General features: G+C 41.9%; 2 protein-coding genes across 3 annotated transcripts; one reads left to right on the plus strand and one right to left on the minus strand.

The window, feature by feature from the left end:
* Positions 1 to 3,196: 3,196 nt before the first annotated feature.
* On the plus strand, positions 3,197 to 4,935 carry LOC147621213 (uncharacterized). Its single transcript, XM_086824513.1, has 2 exons — positions 3,197 to 4,391; positions 4,491 to 4,935. The coding sequence occupies exon 1, from the start codon at positions 3,201 to 3,203 to the stop codon at positions 4,344 to 4,346; it is 1,146 nt and encodes a 381-aa protein (XP_086680639.1). The 5' UTR covers positions 3,197 to 3,200; the 3' UTR covers positions 4,347 to 4,391; positions 4,491 to 4,935.
* Positions 4,936 to 10,067: 5,132 nt separating this feature from the next.
* On the minus strand, positions 10,068 to 12,590 carry LOC147621214 (protein HEADING DATE REPRESSOR 1-like). 2 transcript variants are annotated; one of them, XM_086823918.1, is made up of 4 exons: positions 11,537 to 12,590; positions 10,981 to 11,336; positions 10,607 to 10,852; positions 10,068 to 10,415 (listed from the first exon to the last, which is right to left on the minus strand). In XM_086823918.1, exons 1-3 carry the CDS (start codon positions 11,664 to 11,666, stop codon positions 10,631 to 10,633), a joined length of 708 nt encoding a protein of 235 aa, XP_086680044.1. In that variant the 5' UTR covers positions 11,667 to 12,590; the 3' UTR covers positions 10,068 to 10,415; positions 10,607 to 10,630. The 2 variants fall into 2 exon arrangements, with proteins under 2 accessions (XP_086680044.1, XP_086680043.1); XM_086823917.1 differs by having other exon boundaries at positions 10,068 to 10,486.
* Positions 12,591 to 23,734: the final 11,144 nt, after the last annotated feature.

Genomic DNA, 23,734 nt, shown 5'->3' on the forward strand with positions numbered 1-23,734 from the left:
ACACAAAGCCAGACTTGTGGCTAAGGGTTATGCTCAGCAAGCCTGGCATCAACTATGAGGATACCTTTGCACCGACAGCGAGGATGACCACGATTTGGACCATTCTTGCCCTTGCTTCTTCTCAGCGGCGGCGGTGGCCCGTATATCAGATGGATGTCAAATCTGTGTTCCTTAATGGTGACCTGCAGGAGGAGGTGTATGTTGAGCAGCCTCCAGGCTTTGAGGTTCCAAGATCAAAGGGTATGGTTTACAGGTTGAGGAAGGCCTTGTATGGTCTTAAACAGGCTCCCAGGGCTTGGAATCAGAAGATCGATTCCTTCTTTCTCCGAACTGGATTTCAAAGATCGGTTTTGCAGATCCCAACCTATATCTCTTTCGGTTTTGCAGATCCCAACCTATATCTTTTTCGAGAACGTGGCATGGTAACATTAATCATCCTTTATGTGGATGACCTCATTCTCATCGGCGATCATATATGGAGCACATTTCAGTGATGAAGGCTGCCTTGTCAAAGGAGTTTGAGATGACCGACTTAGGCTTACTCCACTTCTTCTTGGGATTGGAGATTTGGCAGACCCAGAGGGGGTTCTTTGTCTCTCAGCAGTAGTGGTATGTTCATGAGTTGCTTGGGGCCTTTGGGATGGAGAACTGCAAGCCTATCACGTCGCCGATGGACCCGAACAACACGAAGTTGACAATGAATGATCCTTGTGAGCCAGTTGATGCCTCTCTGTACCGAAAGCTGGTTGGTTCATTGATCTAGTTGTTGAACACCAGATTGGACCACTTGAGCTGTTCTGTGGGGCTATTGAGCTCATTCATGCAGACACCGTTGAAGTCTCATTGGGACGCAGGATTGCGGATCTTGCGGTATCTACAGAGGGTACAAAGGATCTTGGACTCTTTTACACAGGAGGGGGATTGATGGATGGAGTCAGACTCCAAGGATGGAGTGACTCAGATTGGGGAGGAGATCTAGACACGAGGAGATCCACATCAAGCTATAGTTTTTCCCTCAGCTCAGGAGTGGTTTCATGGAGCAGCAAGAGGCAGCCATCACTATTGCCTTGTCATCAACAGAGGCAGAGCACCGGGCTGCTTGTGGTGCTGCTTGCAAGGTTATGTGGTTGCGGAGGTTTCTTGGCGAGATTGGGTTTCCACAGAAGGAGCCCACAATCATCCAGTGCGATAACCAGAGCTACTGTATAGCTATTGCTTGGAACCCGGTCTTCCATGCTCGGACCAAGCACATAGAGATACAATATCACTTTGTTCGTGAGTGAGAAGATCTTGGTTGGTGACATCTTGCTTCTTTATTGTTCGACGGAGGACAATGCGACGGACGTCTTCACGAAGTCTCTACCTTCGGCTATGCTCCGACGGCACTCCAGCTCACTGGGGTTGGTTCCACATCCAAGGAGCTGAGAGGAGGGGGTGTTAGCAGTCATCTCCTCTCTGTGTATTTACACCAAGGCCTCTATTGTGGGTGTGCCCGCCTGATTTAGGTGTTTTCTCATTTTTTCCCACTCTCCATATTTTTTCCTTGGTGTGGAGGGTTGTACGACTGCTCTGTTGCCCCCGACTTTCCCCTGTGTGCCGGCCGACATGGTCTGCCTGCTGGGGCCGACTAGGAGATGCTGGCCGACTGGAGGGCAGAGCTGGTCATGTGCATTTTTGCTTGCTATCGGCAGCAAGCCGACTGGCTGCCTGGGGCCATAAAAATGGCCCCTTGCCCCCCCACACTTTTCTTCTTGTATTCTGGGATTTCTCTTGTGTATATAGCAGAGTTATACGGTTCTCTCTCTCTCTCTCTCTCTCTCTCTCTCTCTCTCTCTCTCTCTCTCTCTCTCTCTCTCTCTCTCTCTCTCTCTCTCTCTCTCTCTCTCTCTCATTTCTACGTTTTCTACTGTGCACTTGATCTATGTGTTTTCAGATCTTGTCTTCATCTTCGTCGCTGCATATTTTGACAATCCTACCTTGACTTGAAGACAAGCTTGCTAACGAGGCTCTTATACCAAGATAAAATCTTAGATCTACGGAGTATCATAATTAAGCAAGTAATCCATGACTAATTAAACAAACACTCAACTAAACTCAAATAACAAGCACAAGTAAGAAACTCTAATTCCATTTCTTTATAAAAAACAGAAGTCCAATGCATATAAATAGGCCCTTGGCCTCCCCGTTTCTCCAAAGCAGGCCTTAAATTTGAAGCTTAGCCTAAGGTTTCATGTGTGTTTAATTTTGAAAACTTGGCTCAAATTGTGGACGTCAATTTGCAACTTTGCATGTTTTTTTCAGGCTTCATTGTCCAAATTTCAACACGTCTCAAAAAAATCCTAAGTTTTTTCAAGCTTTGTTTTCCAAATTTCAAAATACCTCAAACCTATCCAAAATTAATTCAATGTTGTCTTACAAATTTTCAAACATCTCAATTGTATCCAAAATGCATTCTCTGTCCATTTGGAAGTCAATTTGGAACTTTACATTATTTTCAAGCTTAGCTTCGAGGTTTGTTCTACTTTTTGCAAAGTTTGCATTTTTTTCAAGCTTAGCTATCTAAATTTCACCAATCCTATCTGAATTTCAATGAAGCTTTTTGCCCAAATTTCAAAACATCTCAATCATATCCAAAATGCACCTTAGAAGTCATGCTACAACTCTTCAAGCTTAATTCAACATTGCCCAAATTTCAAAATGTCTCAATCCTATACAAATTTATTCAAGCTTGTTGTTTAAATTTGAAAACATCTTAGTCCTATCCAAAATTCATCCTAAATGTTTTCCCACTTAGATGTTGGCCATGGTAAGCATATGACCTTACGTTGTCCTATCTTAAATTAGTCTCTATATTTACGGTCTACAAACTACCTAGTACCTTATATCATTTTTACAAGTAACAAATGTGACTATTAACTTGTGACTTAAATGTATCAACATGTAGTGTACGTTGTCATGTACTAGACACACATCCATGGCCAAACACACAGTACATATATAAACCTCGAGACATATATATACCTCTAGGGTCCTATATCTGATGAAACCCTACACCTCAACCTTGGCCTTCATTTTGACACTCTATCATTTTTGAAAGGTGCCACTTTTGCAACCTTTTCTTTATTTATAAGCGTCAAATGAAGCCTAAAATGCTTGTGAAGCCCATAATAGGCTTCAAATTTAAGGGCTGCTCCAAAGTCATGCTTAACTTTTATAACCAAGAAACCATGGCGTCTTTCCTCCTCAGCATCTCCGTGCTTGTTGTTCTAGCAATCTACACAGACGCTAAATCATCAGTGGTGAGAACTGTACAGGTGCATTATCCTGCTCTCTATCCGGAAAGAATGGCGTGGGATGATGGGCTGGGCCTGTTCATATCGGGCTCCCTCAAGAGGGGCGCCCTTTTCTCCATCTCAGAAAATGGCACGGTTGGCGACTTCATCCGAGACGAAGACTACGCAGGCATGGCGGCAACAGTGGGAGTGGCCATAGATACAAGCCGCAGGCGCCTGCTCGCTGTAATCAACAATTTTTTTGGCCACCCCTCTTCCTTCAATGGCCTCGCTTCTTACGATCTGGACACCAAGTCCCGGCTCTTCCTGGCCAAGTTTGATGAGAACTCTAACCCTAACGATGTTACACTGGATGCAGCCGGAAACGCCTATGTCACCGATGTCGCTAATGATGTTATACTGAAGATCAGCCCCTCAGGTGAGTCCTCTGTCTTCGCTCAAAGCCCTCTTTTCACATCGCAGCTGGTTCTCGCATTAGATCCACCTACTGCTCGATGCGGTCTCAATGGTATTGCCATGGTAAGCCATGGCGGAGATCATCTGCTTGTGGTGCAAACAAATTCAGGGAAACTGTTCAGGGTGGGGCTGCATGATGCTGAAGTTAGAGTTGTAGACATGGAGGAGCCATTGGTAGCTGCAGACGGCCTCGCTGTGCGGCAAGATGGTATCCTGGTGGTGGTTTCCACTGATGTACTGTGGTTGGTGAAGAGCAGAGATCATTGGAAATCAGCATATGTTGTGGAAGAAGTCGCCCTTGATCGATCTCTCAACTCCACAACTGTGGCCCTCAGAGGGCCAAGAGATGATGCATTTATCATCCATACGCATTTCCAAGATCTCTACACAGTGGCAGAGAAGGGCATGGAAGGTCTGCCAGGGGGCAAATTTCGTGCTGAGTTTTCTTTCCAAGAAATCAAGCTTTCGGACGACCCAGACAACAATCCCCTCTGGTTGCTCCTCATTCCAGTGGCCATTCTTGTGGTGTTTGGGGTTTACAAGCTTCAAATGATGCTATTGCTTAACAAGTACAATCAACGCATAAAGAGAGATTAGACCATGTTGACAATTGCACCAAGCAAGTCACACTCCGCTTGCTCTGTATGTACATTCGTTGTAAATGATTTGCAAGTTATGAAGCCAAATTGCTTCACTTGGTTTTATCTCAAACCTTGCTTCTAATATGCACTCATTTTGCAGGTAACTTTGGCCAAGTGCTTTAACCTTGATGTTTATCAAACTGATTGTCTATGCACCAGCTTACAATGGTATCTTCACTCTCATCATGCATCAGCCATAGTTGCATGAAACAGAAATTGCAATGGCAACGGCCAGCCTCTGGAAATGACAACGGCTCAAAACTAGGAAACGGAAATGGCTAGGAAACGGTGAATGTATGACACATAATATAAAAATAATGAGAAAATTAATCACTTGGGAAAAGTTCGAGGAGTACATCATAATTTGAAATAAATAGTGAGTAAAATTTGTAGAAAATCACTAAGCAAGCACTAGATGAGACAAATCAATGGGTGATATTTTGATCGAAGATTAGAAGACAGAGAATGGAAATGGAAACGGTGACTCTCAAGAAATTGCGTTTTCATGTTTATGGGCTAGGAAACGACGGTTTCTTGTTACTATGATGCCAACAAAGCCAAAGGACATTGCCTAATCAATACAACGATGGATCCATGGAATGGACTCAATTGGTATGCAATATGATGGATACAACCACTTCAATGCCAAAGTTTTCTTGAACTTTAGTGTTGTTGAACCATGTTTTCCACGTAAAAGCTAAAACTAAGCTAAAAATTGGCTCTTTCACCCTTAAAACACTCGTGATTATGTGGACAAAATTTAGAGGAATATGCCATTGGTCTTTTTGTAGTGGATCTTGAATTGCTTCTTTTGTTTAATCAAGTGTCTTTTGTCACCCATAGCATCTGTTTGACTTGCCATGCTAGTTAAAATGATGATTTGATTTTGACAAGTGTTGTCTCAAGGGGGTGTCAAATGATAGTTTTGTTGATGTCAAGTACTAACTTCAATATTATAAGCCAAGTTTTGGAGTTTGCCAAAGATAGCTAGTACGGTTGAAGAAGTTAGTTGTTAGACAGTGAGATTACAACCTCATTTATTTCAGCTTTGAAGTTTGACCTCGATGGAAGGCCAGTGCCTCTATTAAAAAATGGTTTGTTAATAAGAACATGACTACTTTTGGTGAGAGAGTACATGGGGATACCTGCTTAAAAAATAAGGACTAGAAGACACGGTGTCAGTCTGTTGATGTTACTTGGTTCCAAAGGCCTGGATTTGAGTGCAAGATAGTGAACACAAAGATAAATCTCTATTTCTGAATACCGCAACTTTGATTATACAGCGAGACGATGCAAGGTGACTGGTCTGCAAAGAGAGGAACTTCATTGTCCTTTGGAAGTCCATGTTTCTCCTAGGTGTGTAAACTCTTCTCTATACACAAGATCCCGGAAAAACTGAATGAGAAAGTGGTGGGGGCTGAGGGGCTATATATACATCCCATAGAGGGCAGTCGGCCAGCAGAAAGAGTGCCCACGACTGAAGAAAAAGTCCCACGATTGCATAAATGCAGTCGGCCAGCATACAGATGCCCACGACTGATGAAAACCAGTCGGCCAGCAGCCCTGTAGCCCACGACTGATGAAGATCCAGTCGGCCAGCACTGGTGACCTAAATGGCCAGGATTTACGAGTTGTTGACCAACGGTAATAGTAGCATTCCATGTCAGGGTGGTTGTAGTGAGGTCTATACCATCTCATCATGCACTTCTACTTGCTCATGGTGCCCTAGAGAAGATCACATTTGAAAAGGTTCACAGTGCGTATAAGGGGCCTCTTGTGGAGGAAATCAATGATGAAAAACCTTATGCACTATGTGCATGGGATCAACTGCAATGTTTATTTGGTTGTGAGGCAAGTGCAGACATTGCCAGTCAATGTCAATAGGAATGCTAGGGAATGGATGGAAGATTGAACTTGGGGCAGACTTCTGATGGAGAGTAAGACCCAAGGGTGATCATCTAGCTACAAAATTAACTGGTCTATGATACCTTTGTGCATTTGTTAAAGTGGCCTTGCGGGTGCTCCCTACAATTAACAACACGGTAACCTTACAAAATGGCCCAAGGGGGATCATCTAGCTATAAAAGTTAGGGGATACCTTCGTGCATTTGAGGAAGTGCACTTGCAGGTGCCTCCTACAATCATTAACATGGTTAACTTTACACATTGGCAAGGCCCAAGGGCGAGTATAAAAGTCTCCCCCATTGTACACCAGTGACCACACTAGGGACTAAGAACCAAAAGAAGGTTGGTCCCCTCTCTTCTGTAGGGTATCAGTTATTTCTCATTCATTAACCATGATGGGCGATGAAGCTGCCAGTTATTAATCAATCACATTCAAAAAGAGAAAATCTAGTCCCTAAAGAATCCTTTAAAAAACATGTCTTCAATGATTCTCAAATGTAACCTAGATCAATATATTTGCTTATTTTTTCTTGCTTTTAGGTTTTTCTACTTTTTATTCAAGGCATGGATGATCACTCATCCATCAAACATGTCTTCGATGATTCTCAAATGTAACCTAGATCAATATATTTGCTTATTTTTTCTTGCTTTTAGGTTTTTCTACTTTTTATTCAAGGCATGGATGATCACTTATCCATCAAACATGGATAGAATCATGGTTGAATTTTAATAGGTTACTTCATCCTTAAAACTGATGGACTGCACCCTCATTATAGATGTTTTTTCACATTTTAATATTCTTTTGGCAGTCTTTAAAGATATTTTACGGTCCGCCCAGCACTAAAAACGCAGAAATCGAACCTGAAATTGTTTAAAGGAGGTAAAAATCGTCAATCAGAGTCCAAATTGATCAAAACTGACCCAAAAGAACACTTGTACCTTGTTTCCCTAGCTTAACCTCATAAAATACTTTGTACATACTGTGCTTTCCTAGAACCAGCTTCCTGTGCTTTATGTCAACCCACCTTCACAAACCCTAACAGCAGAGATACCAAGCAAGAGAGAAACCCTACATCTGGTGCAATAAAGAGACCCTAACGGTAGTAACTGCAAGCATCAGAGAAGCACTGATTCTGTGCATCACGTAAACCTTAATACAGAAACCCTAAAAGCAGCAGTTGGACGTATCAAGGACACGAAGCCCTAAAAGCAGCACGTCACGGCACTCTTTATAGCAGCCAATAGGTGAATGTCTTCAATTCTTGTACTGCTTCGCCTCGGTCTCCGTCTTCTTATGCATGCAACGTTTCACGTAACAGCCCTTAGTCTTAAGCATGCAACATTTCGCATTACAGCCCTTAGTCTCTAATGCGATTCAGGGACCCTAAATCTTGCTCTTGCCAAAGCCCCTAAAATGGGAGCTTCTATTATTCTAACAGTAGCATTTGCAGTCGTCATTAAAAGGTCGCACTTGTACCTGTTAATTACCTTCTACTTTCCTCCAACATCATCAAGTTATAGCAAGAGCATTGACATCTGACCGATATGATATCATCACATCGCTCACAATAATACCATCTCGTTGGATTGGCTTATTACAAGAAATACATGGGCACTCATATCAGATCACATCGTACAAAATAATAACAAGAACATTGACATCTGTATCAGATCACACCAGCATGCAAAAAAAATTAGCTTAATCTTGTTTGATTGGCTTATTGCAATGAAAAACATGGACACTTTTTCAAAAAGGACGTGTTTTTTGTCAAAGAACGCATGTCTGTACATGCTGGTTTCATGTCTTGCCTTTAATGTTTGCCATGAACCTCATTTTTCTGTCATGTAGCCAGTTAACCGTTCTTGTGCAGGCAATATATATCCAATCAGTCAATCATGTGTACTTGATTCTCGTGTATTATTGTCTTGTCAAAGATACACAGCTCAAGCAAGATGTCATGTGTTGTGGTACTGAGCCATCAAGGTCCATTCACAACATGTCTTGACTACTGAGTCTACTCTGTGCTATTGAGACTGTTATATCCAAGACCATGTTATGTGCATAAGTACAGATGTTCTTTTGTCAAGCCATCAATTAGCTCAAGACACTTGAGGGAAAAAGGTATGTATTCTTTGCATACCAGCAAGGACAAGAAAAGCCTTTAGGGAGGGTAGATTCCAAGTCAACACAAAGATCCTAGATGTAAAGTAATATCTTGGTGTTTGTAGAAGATTGTTAAGTGAGGGTAATATCCCAATCGCTGTAGAGACCCTGTAAGGGAATCTCCTTTCAATCATAACATAAGATTGCCCTGTGTCAAGAAAACTGCCCAATCAGTGAACTATGTTTGTAATCACGTCAGCAAAATTCACTGCTTGCATTGATCATGTCAGATCTAGAGTCAACCACACTGTTCAAGTGTCAGGCATTATGCAAAGAAAGGATAATGTCTCAACTATACCATGAACTTGTCATGTTACTGATGTCATTAGGTCAAACTCATCAATAGCTTCAAGTTGATACTCAGCATGCCATGCATCCAATATCAGGATGGCTTGTCAGGAATCAATGTGACATCGTGTGATGCAAGCAACTATGTAAGAATGTCTCTACAATATAGTCACCAGTGAAACCCTTCAAATGGGGTACTACACAGCATTTGAAGTCCAGCCATTTCATTCTTACTTCAACTACCAACAAGATGAAGAGTGTCTTAAGAGTTTCCATGTCGTGCTAAGACTGAATGTCGGCTTTTTAAACTTTCCAAGAGACCACAGCACCACTTTTCGAGGGCATCAACAAGAGGAAAGAGCTCACATGGCTACATGGTTGAAATACACTTACCGTCATATTAGAGTATGCCATTTTCCCACAAAATCTAGATTTAGACATTAATAGTGTTTAACATTCTATTTATTCTTATGTTCTTAATTGTTCTACATTCTTACGCACAATTTCCATGATTATAAATCTTGTACATACTACACTGCTGTTTTGAGTACGTAAAAACATCCAACAATCAATCCACGAAAAAAGGTTTCTGAGCCTTATCGTGTGATGAGCACAATGGCTTGAAGAACATATATCAATAAAAAAACATCAAGGCAAGGGCTGGCCTTTTACAAGAGAGGGAGCTAAATTAAATAGAATGCTAACGCAGCAAGGTTGGAAAGGACTACCACACCTTCTACTGGATTTTGCAGAAAACATCCTAATATCCAGGCGTGAGAAACGATGAACATAAATTAAAAAGCGCATATGGGGTAAGCAGTGTGATCAGTTCGTGAATCCAAAAAGCCACACCATACATTCCACAAACAAGATTCCATGAACACACACAAACACCTTCAAGCGGGCGGTCTACCTGCATTTCCAGGCCCCTTATAATCTAACAGTGAACATTTTTGACTGCCTGATAGGCTAACCAAAATCTTGAGGAGATCAAACAACTTAAGACTAACAATCAAAGCTGAAGAGAGGATCATAAGAACCCTTCTAAGCAGATCAGCCTGTCAATGTGATAGCCTGACCCTACAAAGATACTTCCTATCTACTTAAACCAGTCAAATACCCATTTGCTTTTTAATAGGTGGGGTATATGTACAGAACAGTCCCCCTCCATGTCAGCAAAGCCCCATCTTGGCCACCCTTCAGGGGTAGGCACCGGCTCAACTGCCCAGCCACCAACAGGAAGGGACTTTTGAACCTTGTTTTTCAAAAGCAATACCCTTCACATGATTAGATCATAAGCACCAAATCAGCTGCACTTCAACATTCTCAAATTCCTAGCAAAGAAAGCAATGGAGCACTTATAAAGCTTTACCATTGTAGAGTTGTTTCTTGAGATTAAATATTACATAGATAGGGGTAAGCCTTATGTTTTTCATACAAAAAAAATGTAGTACAAGGACAAATCCACCATGGAATATTATTCTGCCATAAATATCGAGATCAAATTTTAGTAGCAGCACTTGCTGGAGCAAAAAACACTCACAGACAATTGTCTCCATCAGCTGCAAGTCGTCAAAATCTTGGCATCTGTACCCCAACATTTCCAACTCTGAAAGAATGTAGACCTTGCTTTCCAAACCTAGCCTTCAAAGCAAGCCACTTAACTAGCTGTAAAGATATCACATCGGGAAGAAATCAAGCAATATAAGCAAGCCATCTGCAATGTGCCCTCAAAAACCCTAAAATCACAGACATCCATATACACATGTCACGACTTCGGACTAAAACAAGAGAACCATTTAATATCAAATTGATCATATAAACGACTCTGGCTGTACAAGTCCCAACCTACTACTAACCTAGCTTCCAAGCTTGTGCTACCATCAATTATTTATCACTTGAGAATCATCCAGATGCTCAGCCTCAGCATCCTCTTCTAGTTCATTCAGCATTGTCATGAGCATATTGACTTGTCCTTGCAAAGCTGACTTCTCTCGTTCTACCTGCAAACGCTTCCGGCGCTCCTGCTGTAATTCCAACTGAATGTGCTCCATTGTCCTAGCATCCTCTTCCAGCTGCTCATTCAGCCCATCTATTTCTTGGTCCTGCCAAAAAGTCACCTCAACTCTTTGTTGCTCAAATTGAAGGAAAAGACTTCACAACCAAGCCTGAGCCAAAATTCAAAATTGCATGACAACTACAGCTCAAAATAAAGCATGGTGTAAAGACAAACCTTGCGGTTCATCTCATGTACTGCAATCCGTCTCATGCTCTCAACAACATCAACATTTACAAGCTTGCGTTTTTTCCCTATCACCCACCCTCGTGGATAAGAAGCTGCATCGAAATCTGGAGGAGGAAGTAAACTTTCTGGAGACTTGGCCCCGCTAGGGCCGAGAGGTTCAAACAAAGACCGTCTACGCTCACTCATCATCTCCACATCCTCCCCGCCAGTCCCCTGACTGCTTGCCTCCAGTTCAGAAAATTGCCTCTTGTTTATGGACAAACGCAGCCTAGCTGGGGTTCGGGCACCCAAAGGAGGTGTGCTTACCAGGTCCCCATCAAGAACTTCATCAGCTACAATGTCGACTGTTCAAAGAAACATGCCAACCAAGGCACACAAAGTAATAAGGGATTCATAAAAAGTAACAAGCAATCCCCATTGCATAGGCCAAGAAGCATGATCAAATGAACTCATGGACAAAACTCAACTAGACCATGCAGCAAAAGCAGTAGGAAACCATGCAGAGGCATGGGGAAAATAAAAAGACAATGGAGGCAATGGTTACCATCCTTTCGGCTGCGAAGTCTGGTGAATGTCTTCAAGTTGGATCGCAGAGGGACATCTGCTTCCATGGGTGAGGAGACCTTATTGTTGGCCTGACTCAAGTCTAGCCCTTGAAGGACGGGAAGCTTCATGGGATCGGCTACAGGTCAATCCCAATATATATATATATATCTCTCTCTCTCACACACACACACACACACAACACACGGATCGTCACAAAAGAAAATCCAATGTACAATCCACGCTTACTGGCATCCACACATCTGCTCACTTCAAGAATCAAGCAAACTGTACGTATATGATCAATTGGAACGGAATGATCTCTGGAATGCAAACTGTATGTATACTTAACTCAACTGTCTGTAAAGCTCCGTCAATGGAATCGAGATCAGATGGCTGTATCTGCCAACGCTTTTTGAACCAGTTTTCCCTTATCGCTCGCTCTTATTTTTTCTGTGCAGAATATTGCAAATCTATACTGTGCCTGCTACTTTATGCTTGAGCTTACGCAACCTATCCCTTCTGTGTAAAGCTTCCACTTTTCTGATCTCTTCACTAGTGCCGCCTTCCTTACCTGATCTTGCTGAACAGATCTGACCTTCAATGGCAGAACCGAAGCTTCAATGATAATACAGAGTTTGAATCCACCCAGGGCTTTGTAGAAGCTCTACCAAAAGCCAAGAATGGTCGTGGCGGCTCTGTAGCTCTGCAATTTATGATTCAAGAACTACATAGATTGACGATGGAGACTCTGTTTCTTTGCACTCTGAAGCAGGGATATGGTGTGTCCAGCCGGGACCAAGGAGGGCACGGTAAGGTTAAGCGAAAGCGGGAATGAGTGCGGCGGACAGCAAGGGGATGAAGAGGTGGGACGCCATAGCCAATACAAATTAAAACAGGGAACCCTAAAATGGCAGGCCAGCGACAGCCACAGTGGCAGCTACCCAGAGATGTGTGAGAGAGAGATGGTGATATGGGTACACGAGAAAAAAGTGGATTTTGAACAAAAACCAAAAACACACACACAATAGTTATATATAACAACAACTGCCAGTAAAGACTTTGAAATCAACACACACACAATAGTTATATATAACAACAACTGCCAGTAAAGACTTTGAAACCAACACACCACACCAAAATTCAGAGACCTTCCAATTCACTCTTGAGTACTATGCAGATCAGGTCCCACCTTTGATCCTCCCAAACAAAGAAACAAAGGAAGATTGTCCTCACGAAATTTGATACCCTAGCTACATACAAGCAACCATCATGGCCTCAGAAGTAAAACCCTTAGGAGATTTCTTCTCCAAGACCTCCCCTCTTTACCAGATTTTCACCACTAGCCTAGTTCCCAGGGGGTTCTCAATGAATGCCACAAAAGTATAGATTGGATGCTTCTCTTTCAGGTACCACCTCCTTGTTTTTTAGGCTGCTTTCCTTTCACATCAAGCCCTGAGTATCCTTGGATGATGACAACTGTTAGGATGGCCTAGTATGTACAAGAGTCTCCAAACTGTCGAACAGATCATCTAATCCCAACTTGAAGGGCCTGAATTAACTATACCATAGCATCATCATTCAATTTATTAACATAATGTGAGGGAGATCAATATATATTCACACACACACACACACACACCCACGTCGCATAGCCCTGATGGCATCGAACCCGGGTCCTCTCATTGGAACCCAACTGTTCTACCAACTCAACTATGCGCCCATGGGCTCAATTTATTAACATAATATACTGACCAACACATATGTACACATTTATACATCAATTCTAGCACATCTACCCCAAGGCTAGTCTCTTTCTAAAAAATTATACTATTTCTAGAATTCCAAATCTCCCACAGGCAACAGAATCTGATTAAGTTAAAGACCAAATCTATAGCCCTATTAGCTAGTAGCCAATCTACCAACAAGGACCCAATACCCTTGCACCCCTTATGTTGCTTGAGACCCATTTCCCAATTCTACTCCGTACCCCTCTAATAGCTAGACACTCCTAAAAGGCATGCCTCCCATCTTCCAGACCAGTTCTGCACATAGGATAGCATCCAGAAGTGAAGTTCCTATGTAATAGCTTAAGCCCAATAGGCAGGGCCCATATGCATACTCTCCACAAGAATACCTGGGCTTTCACTAGAATATTTGCTTCCCAGATTATCTTCCACCTCTTCCTCTAGATGCTAGGGTTCCAACATACCATCCAAATTTTATTTCAGTATTCTACATTCACCTCACTCCTTCTCAGTTCCATATATAGAACCTTGGCTACTCCTTTATCCAACTTGACTCCATTAGACCAAACCCAATCATTTATCCAGCATGTCTCATCAAAAGGTTGTAGAGACCCATTCTTTCTACACTTCTACTAGCACCTGTCTTACCACCTGCCTTTCTCTTGGAAGTAGGTTAAACTCTTCTTCCATTTGATCCAGTTCTTTCCATTCCACTAGTGACCAGTCCCAACCGTCAGCCAATCTTCTCATACCTCTATTGTTCAACTTCTTGGCTAGCCTGATGTCCAAAAGAGCCAAGGGAGGAGTGAACTTATGAGTCCACCATAACCCCAGGCTAAACAAAGAAGTTCCTATGACTATGGAGCAGCCATCCCAAAACACCAACCCTAACACTTCCTTCCATTTGCCACAGGGGAACTTACAAAAGGAGAACTTGTAATTCTTAGGGGAGCATAAGATAGTAGCTTATCTTTCCAGCCTAACCCCACCCATCTGCCTTTTATAACTACCCTGGCCATAGCATGAGTGGGTAAGTGTAGGATGCCAATGCCTCCTTCATTCTTGGGCATACTTAGCTTGTCCCATGCAAGCCAAGCTGCCACTTTCCTATTGCTCCTCCCATTTCTCCGTAGAAAGTCCCTTACACGCCCCATAATCTTCTTCCACTGACATTTACCAAAGTCCAACACTGGGCACAAAAACATGATGTAGGCATTTAAAACAACATTACAAATAGTCAACCCTATCATGAAAGGGAACCCTAACCCCCTCCCATTTTTTCAGCTTCTGGATAAATCTCTCTATGGCCCAATCAGTCAGATGTTTGTTTGTCACCTCCACCCCAAAAGGAATTCGCAGGGGCCCCTCCTAATTACCTCACACCCCCATCTCTGTAGGTCAAAGTCATTGTCTTCAATCAGATTGATGATCTTGGACTTATGTATGTTGTATCTAGACCCAGAGGCCTCAACAAATTCCTGTATGATGAATAATGCTTGTCTTAGGAAGAGTAGTGAGTTATTAGCAAAGCATTGGATAACCAGTTACTCACCACTCTTCAGCTTTAGTCCAGTCACCCTTCCTTTTCCACAAGCATCCTCAAGGGCCACTATGAGGGGATGGGAGGCAATAGCAAATAGCAAGGGGGCAAGAGGGCACCCCTGTCTCATAGAGCTCCTAACCTCAAACCTTCCCACCATCCTTCCATTCAATAGCAATTTAGAGTGACCACCCATGGTGAGGGGATAAATAAAGGTAGCCATCTTGTATCTAAAACCCAACCTTTCCATTACCCTTGCCACAAATGACCAATGAATCCTCTCATATGCTTTTTCCAAGTCAAGTTGTAACAAAATGCATTTTTGATATGGCTTCTGGGCCACATCCCTTCCTAGCATAGCAGCAAATATGTTGTCATATATAGGTCTACCTTTAATGAAGCCATATTGTTTCCTAGATATAACCTCTTGTAGGACAGGAGTGATCCTCAAGGCAATGACTTTAGCAAGAATTTTGTATATCACAGTTAACAAAGTGATGGGTCTCCAAGGATTGAATCTGTTACATGTAGCTTGTTTGGGAATAAGTTTCACCACCCCCTCCTTCAAATCTTTGTCCAGATTACTTGTATAAAAAGCCTCTTTACATATATTCCATATCTTCTCCTTGAAGGAGGGCCTAAAAGCAATAAAGAATTCTACAGATAGCCCATCCAAACCAGGGGACTTCTCTTTCCCCAGCTTTTGCAAGGCCAGCCAGCATTCATCTAGTTCCACCTCTCTCTCCAACCATCTAGCCTTATCTACAGTCCTAAAAGATTGTTTTTAGCTTGAAACCTTTTTTTTAGCAGTCTACCTTCAGGCTTAATGTAGAACCCAAAAACTCCACCCACCTGTTCCTCATCAAGTGCTAGCAATTCTGCTACAATTCTCTAAAAGAAGCAGCAGCATCATCTCATCGTGATCTCACCAATCGTGCGCGACAACAAAGAGAAGAAGCAACATCATCCAATAGGGTACACAACATTTTTTAAAAAAGAAGCCAAAGCAATTCAACACAGTGTGATATACACAGTGCATATCTCTAGTAAAAGAAATTTATTGTATAAATTATTTGATTTGTATCTGGAGAGTGCTAAAAAAATACACATACACATACCCATACACAGGCAACGACAAAAAAGATGACATACAAGTCTCGAGAACAAAGACAAAAGAGATATGCCCTTTTCTCTCTACACTTTTCAATATCTTGCTCAAATATATTAATTGTTGTGAACATTTGTTTTTTCAAAAAGAATATAAAAACACATTCAACTCTTTGGTGAGCCTTATTGTAGCAAAGTTTTAGATTCTATTCCTACACATTATTATTCGGTTGTATTAAATATTTACCAAAAAGATTTTGTTTTAGTGCTCTATGTTACATAAACTACATCAGATATTTGCAAAGCATTGCAGCCAAGTGTTGGTCAAGGGGAAGAAGAGAAGAATTAATTCATAAGGATTGCATTGCACATTCCTAACAGTGGATTTAGTCGCACACCAGCCATTTTAATATTCCTACACTTCTCTTTGCAGCTTTGCCTTGGACTTTGAGGATATAGGGTGCGTACATCTTTAGCATCTTTGCTAGGTGTTTCTTGCATGAGCTTGGATCCAGAGCTTATGTGGGAAATGTTTCCTAATAGTGGCATGCTCGGTGGGACTCAATCTTTTGTATTGTAGTCTCGCAACACGACCCATTCATTCATTGGAGCATAGATTTTTTTTAAAACTTCGGATTTTACGAGGCGATAGTGAGTGGGTGGGAAGTCTAAGAGCAAGTGAGTGCAAGAGAAGATACCAAAAAAGAGAAGTAAGAAAAACACACACGGGGATAAGGGTTGTACTCACACAAAGCCCTACCACTAGTGCCCCACAATTCTCAAATTCTTTTAGTGGGGTCACATCTACAACCCAACGTGTTTCAACTCCTTCACCACCACCTATAGTCATGACACAAATTTCTCCACGAGTCGGTCCACTTTCTCCATAGGCAATTGATATCCCTGCAAACATGCCGTGCCCACAAAAACCCACCACTCCTTTGCCGGAATGTTGGGTTGGGTATTTGGAAGATGCAACCAAACATTTGAATGATGCATGCTTCTCATGTGTTGCAAATCGCAGATGATGCTCATCTAATACTTTACTTTTCTACCACCTTAAAAGGTCCAGTCGCTATGATTGTTGGTACCGTCATTTGCCACCAAACTCCATTCCTACCTTTGGGGATTTTGAAACTCAATTCTTGGCCGAATTTAGCCATGTCATATCTAGCACTAACATTGTATATGAGTTAGCCAACTTTAGGCAAGCTCCCCAAAGCAATATGGCAAATGTCGCAAACCTTGACCCGCAGCTCTCTTTACATGTGAAATGTCTTGCAAAAGTGTCAAATGTGTTGGTGTTTACATGCGTCAATATCACGAGAGGGAAACAAAGAGAGAGAGAGAGAGAGAGAGAGAGAGAGAGAGAGAGAGAGAGAAATGTCATATGTGTTACGATTTCAACCAAGGACACTTACTTGAGAGTGAGATTGTGAATTTTTTCGGTATCTTGCAAAGAGAGTCTACATGTGAATTGTGTGTGTGAGAGAGAGTGATAGATAGTGAAAGAGAGTAGGGAACAAGAGGTACCTATGTGTTACGATTTCAACTGCTCACCAATTTCACAAAACTACTCGTAAGTAATTGCTCGCCAAAAAAAAGCACCCGGAAGGGGATAGTAATCTTTCACAGCACCCTTATTGAGTTGCTTCTAGTCTACACAAATCCTTAATTGCTTATTCTTTTTATGAACTACAACTATGGGGCAAAACCACTGAGTGTTGTCAAATCGAAAAACGAAAACAGCTCTCAACAATTTTTTTATCTCATTATACGCCCCCAATCTATGATGCTCTAGCAATCTCCAATGTCGTTATCATAGGTTGGGTGTTTGGCTTGAGGGGGATGCAATGCACAACTAGCTCAGGTGGAACCCCTCCCAATTTTGAATAATCCCAAGCAGAGATATCTTGATATGTATGACACAAGCTCACTATGCTCTCATGTAAAGAAGGTGACGATGTAGCTCCCAATGCAATGCACAACTAGCTCAGGTGGAAACACTCCCAATTCTAAATAATCCCAAGCAAAGGCATCTTGATATGTATGACACATGCTCACTATGCTCTCATGCAAAGAAGGTGACAATGTAGCCCCCAATGCAACCATTTCATCAAGACTATTGATTAGGATTTTAGTGACGTCAACCACACTACTAATGATGGTTTTTCCTCCAGAATGCTCACTAGTGCTATGACTCCCAGAATCATAGGTGTCAAAATCACTCTCACCTTGTGAAAGATGAGGATATACATCTACCTTTAAACGTTCTAAACCCCTCCCAAAAAAAGTATGTCATGAGGTATATACACCACACAATCACTCTTTCAAACCCAACGTCTCCTCAAAAGATCCTGCTAATGACCCAACCCAAGGCACAATCTAAGAACATAGAAGTCTACCTCAATAGTCCTTGCAATGGTAACCCTTGAATGAAACCCTCGGGCTCAACTGTACGATGATTTTCTATTCTCAAACCTAACTTGGATACCCCATTAAATTGCAACCCTAATTGGACACAAATAGTATAGCTCATAACATTATCTTTAGCCCCAGCATTAACTATGGCACAACAAATCACTAACTAGTGTATCATGTAGTCAATAGATGGACATTCTATATCAACCCTCACAGGATCAATTTTATGCACCTCCTTATTCCTAGAAACTAAGCATTGTGAACTACCTAATTCCAAACATAAGCGTCTAGCTGGTGGGAGACTCTAAAACAAATATTGAGGAAGGGTCATGGCTATCTCCAACATATGCAAAGTATCAAACAAGTTAAAGCATTTGATGGTAGGAGCTAACTTACTTGGAACATGCATGGAGACCCTCTTTTTATTCTCTTTTTGTGGGGCTTCAATGGTTGGTGAAGGTTCATTCATGTTTAGATCCCTTCCTTCCTCTTGTGATAACACAAACCTTAGATGTAGGGTGCAAAATTTCAAACATATTGATGGATGTTCTTCCATATGGGGCAATCTCTTAGATCGTTAGCCTAGGACTAGAGTCCTCACTCTCTTTATAAAGAAGTGACCAACTAGGTCCCAGTGGTTTGGTTGCCTCACTACTACGATGATTTCCTAGGACTAGGTGGTGGAAATGTTCCCCGTCTATTATTTTGGGATCTAAACTTCATAAAACAATCCTTTTTAGTGTGCCCACCCCCATGCAATCAGAACATTGTACATTTGGACATTCCCAAGTAAGGTGTGGCCCCCTACATGCTCTACAAACTACCCGCGTAGGTTGGGCTTCAGACTTGCGTGCATCCAAAATATTTTGTTGATGTTTCAAAAAATTAACATCAGTCGTCGTCAAAGATTTTATATTTGCATTAAGTCGATTCATGTAATTTGTCATCATGTCTTTAAAGTCACTAGAGGTTCTGGATTCATACCCATCTTGAGAAACTAACTTAGAGGAAGAATCTTGAGATGCAACTGGAAATATTGAGATGTGCTTGTCAAAGGTGTGGTTGTGGAAAGTTGTAGCATGGCTAAATGTGTAGGCGGTGGTGGAAGAGCTTGCAATCTTTGTGTGGGTGGTAAAACCATTTGTGTGGAGATAGTGAATTAAAAGGTGTAGCCCCCATGGGAGGTATCTTGATGCAACAATTGTATGCTCATTCCCTTGTGAAAATGATTGAGGTGATGGTTGTGGGCGGTGTAGGAAAAATGTTGAAAGTATAACAAAATGATTCCTCTACTTGAATTCCCACTACTATGGTAGTCTCTAAATTGTGGGATGTTGTGCCCTTACCAAGATTTGTATGTGGGGGTGAAATCCCTTAAGGAAAATCTCCAAAGCTAGCTGTGGGTCAAGGTTTGCGACACTAGCATAATGGCAGACCATTTCTTGTAAGTGTCAGCCATATTGCTTTGGGGAGCTTGCCTAAAGTTGGCTAACTCATATACAATGTTACTGCTAGATATGACATGGCTGAATTCGGCCAAGAATTGAGTTTCAAAATCCCCAAAGGTAGGAATGGAGTTTGGTGGCAAATGACAGTACCAATCATAGCGACTAGACCTTTTAAGGTGGTAGAAAAGTAAAGCATTAGATGAGCATCATCTATCGTTTGCAACACATGAGAAGCACACACCATTCAAATGTCTGGTTGCATCTTCCAAATACCCAACCCAAAATTCCAGCAAAGGAGTGGTGGGTTTTCGTGGGCACATGTTTCCAGGGATATCAATTGCCTGTGGAGCAAGTGGACCGACTCGTGGAGCAATTTGTGCCATGACTATAGGTGGTGGTGAAGGAGTTGAAACACGTTGGGTTGTAGATGTGACCCCACTAAAAGAATTTGAGAATTGTGGGGCACTAGTGGTAGGGCTTTGTGTGAGTGCAACCCTTATCCCCGTGCGTGTTTTTCTTGCTTCTCGTTTTTGGTATCTTCTCTTGCACTCACTTGCTCTTAGACTTCCCACGCCCATTCACTATCGCTCATAAAATCCCAAGGTTTTTTAAAAAATCTATGCTCCAATGAATTAATGGGTCGTGTCATGGAGACTATAATACAAAATATAGAGTCCCATCCAAGGCATGCCACTGTTAGGAAATATTTCCCACACAAGCTTTGGAGCCAAGCTCATGCAAGAAACACCTAGCAAAGATGCTAAAGATGTATGCACCCTATATCCTCAAAGTCCAAGGCAAAGCCACAAAGAGAAGTGCAAGAATATTAAAATGGTTGGTGTGTAACTAAATCCATTGTCACGAATGTGCAATGCAATCCTTATGAATTAATTCTTCTCTTCTTCCCCTTGACCAACACTTGGATGCAATGCTTTGCAAATATGTGATGTAGTTTATGTAACACAGAGCACCAAAACAAAATCATTTTGGTAAATATTTAATACAATTGGATAACAATGTGCAGGAATAGATGCTAAAACTTTTCTACAATCAGGCTCACCAAAGAGTTGAATGTGTTTTTTTATTCTTTTTAAGAAAAGAAACAATCGTTCACACGAGTTAATATATTTGAGCAAGATATTGAAAAGTGTAGGTATGTGTATTTATTTTAACACTCTCCAGATACAAATCAAATAATTTATACAATAAATTTCTTTTGCTAGAGATATGTGTGTGCAAAGCATCACTATGTGTTGGATTGCTTTTGCTTCTTCTTCTTTTTTATGCTGCACAAGCTGGTGCACCCTGCTGGATGATGTTGCTCTCCTTTTTGTTGTTGCGCACGATTGGTGATGTTCACGATGGGATGTGCTGCTTCTTCTTTTAGAGAATTGTAACAGAATGGCCAGCACTTGATGAGGAGGCAAGAGAATTGACTTCACAGATGTTTGGAGATGAAGCAGATTCAACCTTTTCCTTAAAAGTGGATAGTAGCGTAGGACAGCCAATTGATAATGATGCAGCATCGGAATGTTGAGACAGCTTCTGAATTGTGAAGGTAAGGAGCAGAGGCCTTAGGCTTCATACGATTCAAACTTTTGTGCTGGTTGGGAAATTATGGATACTACTATTGGTGATCACAGCGACTTCTTTTTAAGCCTGATTTCGCTTATATTACATGGGTGAAATAATATCTAAAATATTACACGAGTGTGGATAAATAGCGATAAAACCCGTAATCACACACATGCAATGCATGGAAAAAAAAAAGCTTCCTAGGCCAAAAAAAAACTCCTATAGTTGGATGTTTCTTACATCCACTATCACCTTTGGTATTCGATATGATTTTTATGTTGGAGCTCCTCTTAGACTGTCAACTCAATCTTCTATTGTACGAGGTAACCTTGGTTACCTTTTTGTATTATAGAACAAGGTTACCGACGATCAGTGTCATACAATATTCAACATCTTGTAGGATAGGGGACCAACCATTCTACCAAGTGAAGAATAGAGTTTGCTGATTATTAGGGTTTAGGGATTCGAAAGATTTATGACATATATATTTGACTTTTGGCCTTATGTTGCCGACTTAGATTATTTTGATACATTTTACGATTTTGTATGCTACATTACTATGATATCTGTTATCCCTGCAAATTCAAGTGAGATGTGGGTGCAATTTTGTATTCTAGACTACTATGATATATGTTCTTACTGTGCGAGTGTAATTTTTGGGTAATTTGCACATGGAAATCATACTATGTAGACTTTACTCCAAATTGTCTGTTAAACATGGCCTAAAATATATGATTTATAGAATAGAATTTTCATGTAATCATGCTTCTATAAATGTTTTTGGATAAACTGGATATCAATCCTTCTCAAGGTGGATTGAACAAGACATAGTTGATTGCATTTTCCATTTATAACTATTTTGTGTAAGTTTTGAGAAGGCCAATTTTGAGTTTGAGAAGGTGGTTTGACCTACAAAACAAGCTGGTCATTTACTTGTAAGAAAACATCATCTACTAGTGGTTGAGATTCAGATTGATGGAGCGAAGATGAAGACAAAATCTAAAAACACATAGATCAAGTGCACAGTAGAAAACGAAGAAATGAGAGAGAGAGAGAGAGAGAGAGAGAGAGAGAGAGAGAGAGAGAACCGTATAACTCTGCTATATACATAAGAGAAGTCCCACAATACAAGATGAAAAGTGTGGGGGGGCAAGGGGCCATTTTATATGGCCCCAGGCAGCCAGTCGGCTTGCTGAAAAACAGCCGACAGCAAGCAAAAATGCCCACGACTAGCTCTGCCCTCCAGTTGGCCAGCATCTCCTAGTCGGCCCTAGTGCAGCAGACCATGTCGGCCAGCACACAGGGGAAAGTCGGGGGCAACAGAGCAGTCGTACAACCCTCCACACTAAGGAAAAAACATGGAGAGTGGGGAAAAATGAGAAAACACCTAAATCAGGCGGGCACACCCACAATAGAGGCCATGGTGTAAATATACAGAGAGGAGATGACTGCTAACACCCCCTCCTCTCAGCTCCTGGATGTGGAACCAACCCCAGTGAGCAGGAGTGCCGTCGGAGCATAGCCTAAGGTAGAGACTTCGTGAAGATGTCCACCGCATTGTCCTCCGTCGAACAATAAAGAAGCAAGATGTCACCAACCAAGATCTTCTCACTCACGAACAAAGTGATATTGTATCTCTATGTGCTTGGTCCGAGCATGGAAGACCGGGTTCCAAGCAATAGCTATATAGCTCTGGTTATCGCACTGGGTGATTGTGGGCTCCTTCTGTGGAAACCCAATCTTGCCAAGAAACCTCCGCAACAGCCACATAACCTTGCAAGCAGCCCAGTACTCTGCCTCTGCCGATGACAAGGCAATAGTTGGCTGCCTCTTGCTGCTCCATGAAACCACTCCTAAGCTGAGGGAAAAACTGTAGCTTGATGTGGATCTCCTCGTGTCTGGATCTCCTCCCCAATCTGAGTCACTGCATCCTTGGAGTCTGACTCCATCCATCAATCCCCCTCCTGTGTAAAAGAGTCCAAGATCCTTCGTAACCTGCAACAAATACCGCAAGATCCGCAATCCTGCGTCGTCCCAATGAGACTTCAACGGTGTCTGCATGAATGAGCTCAATAGCCCCACAGAAAAGCTCAAGTCCAATCTGGTGTTCAACAACTAGATCAATGAACCAACCAGCTTTCGGTACAGAGAGGCATCAACTGGCTCACAAGGATCATTCATTGTCAACTTCGTGTTCGGGTCCATCGACGACGTGATAGGCTTGCAGTTCTCCATCCCAAAGGCCTCAAGCAACTCATGAACATACCACTGCTGAGAGACAAAGAACCCCCTCTGGGTCTACCAGATCTCCAATCCCAAGAAGAAGTGGAGTAAGCCTAAGTCGGTCATCTCAAACTCCT

The sequence above is a fragment of the Cibotium barometz genome, chromosome 30 (genome assembly GCF_041138505.1).
Source record: "Cibotium barometz isolate CiBa-2024 chromosome 30, ASM4113850v1, whole genome shotgun sequence".
Lineage (NCBI taxonomy): Eukaryota > Viridiplantae > Streptophyta > Polypodiopsida > Cyatheales > Cibotiaceae > Cibotium > Cibotium barometz.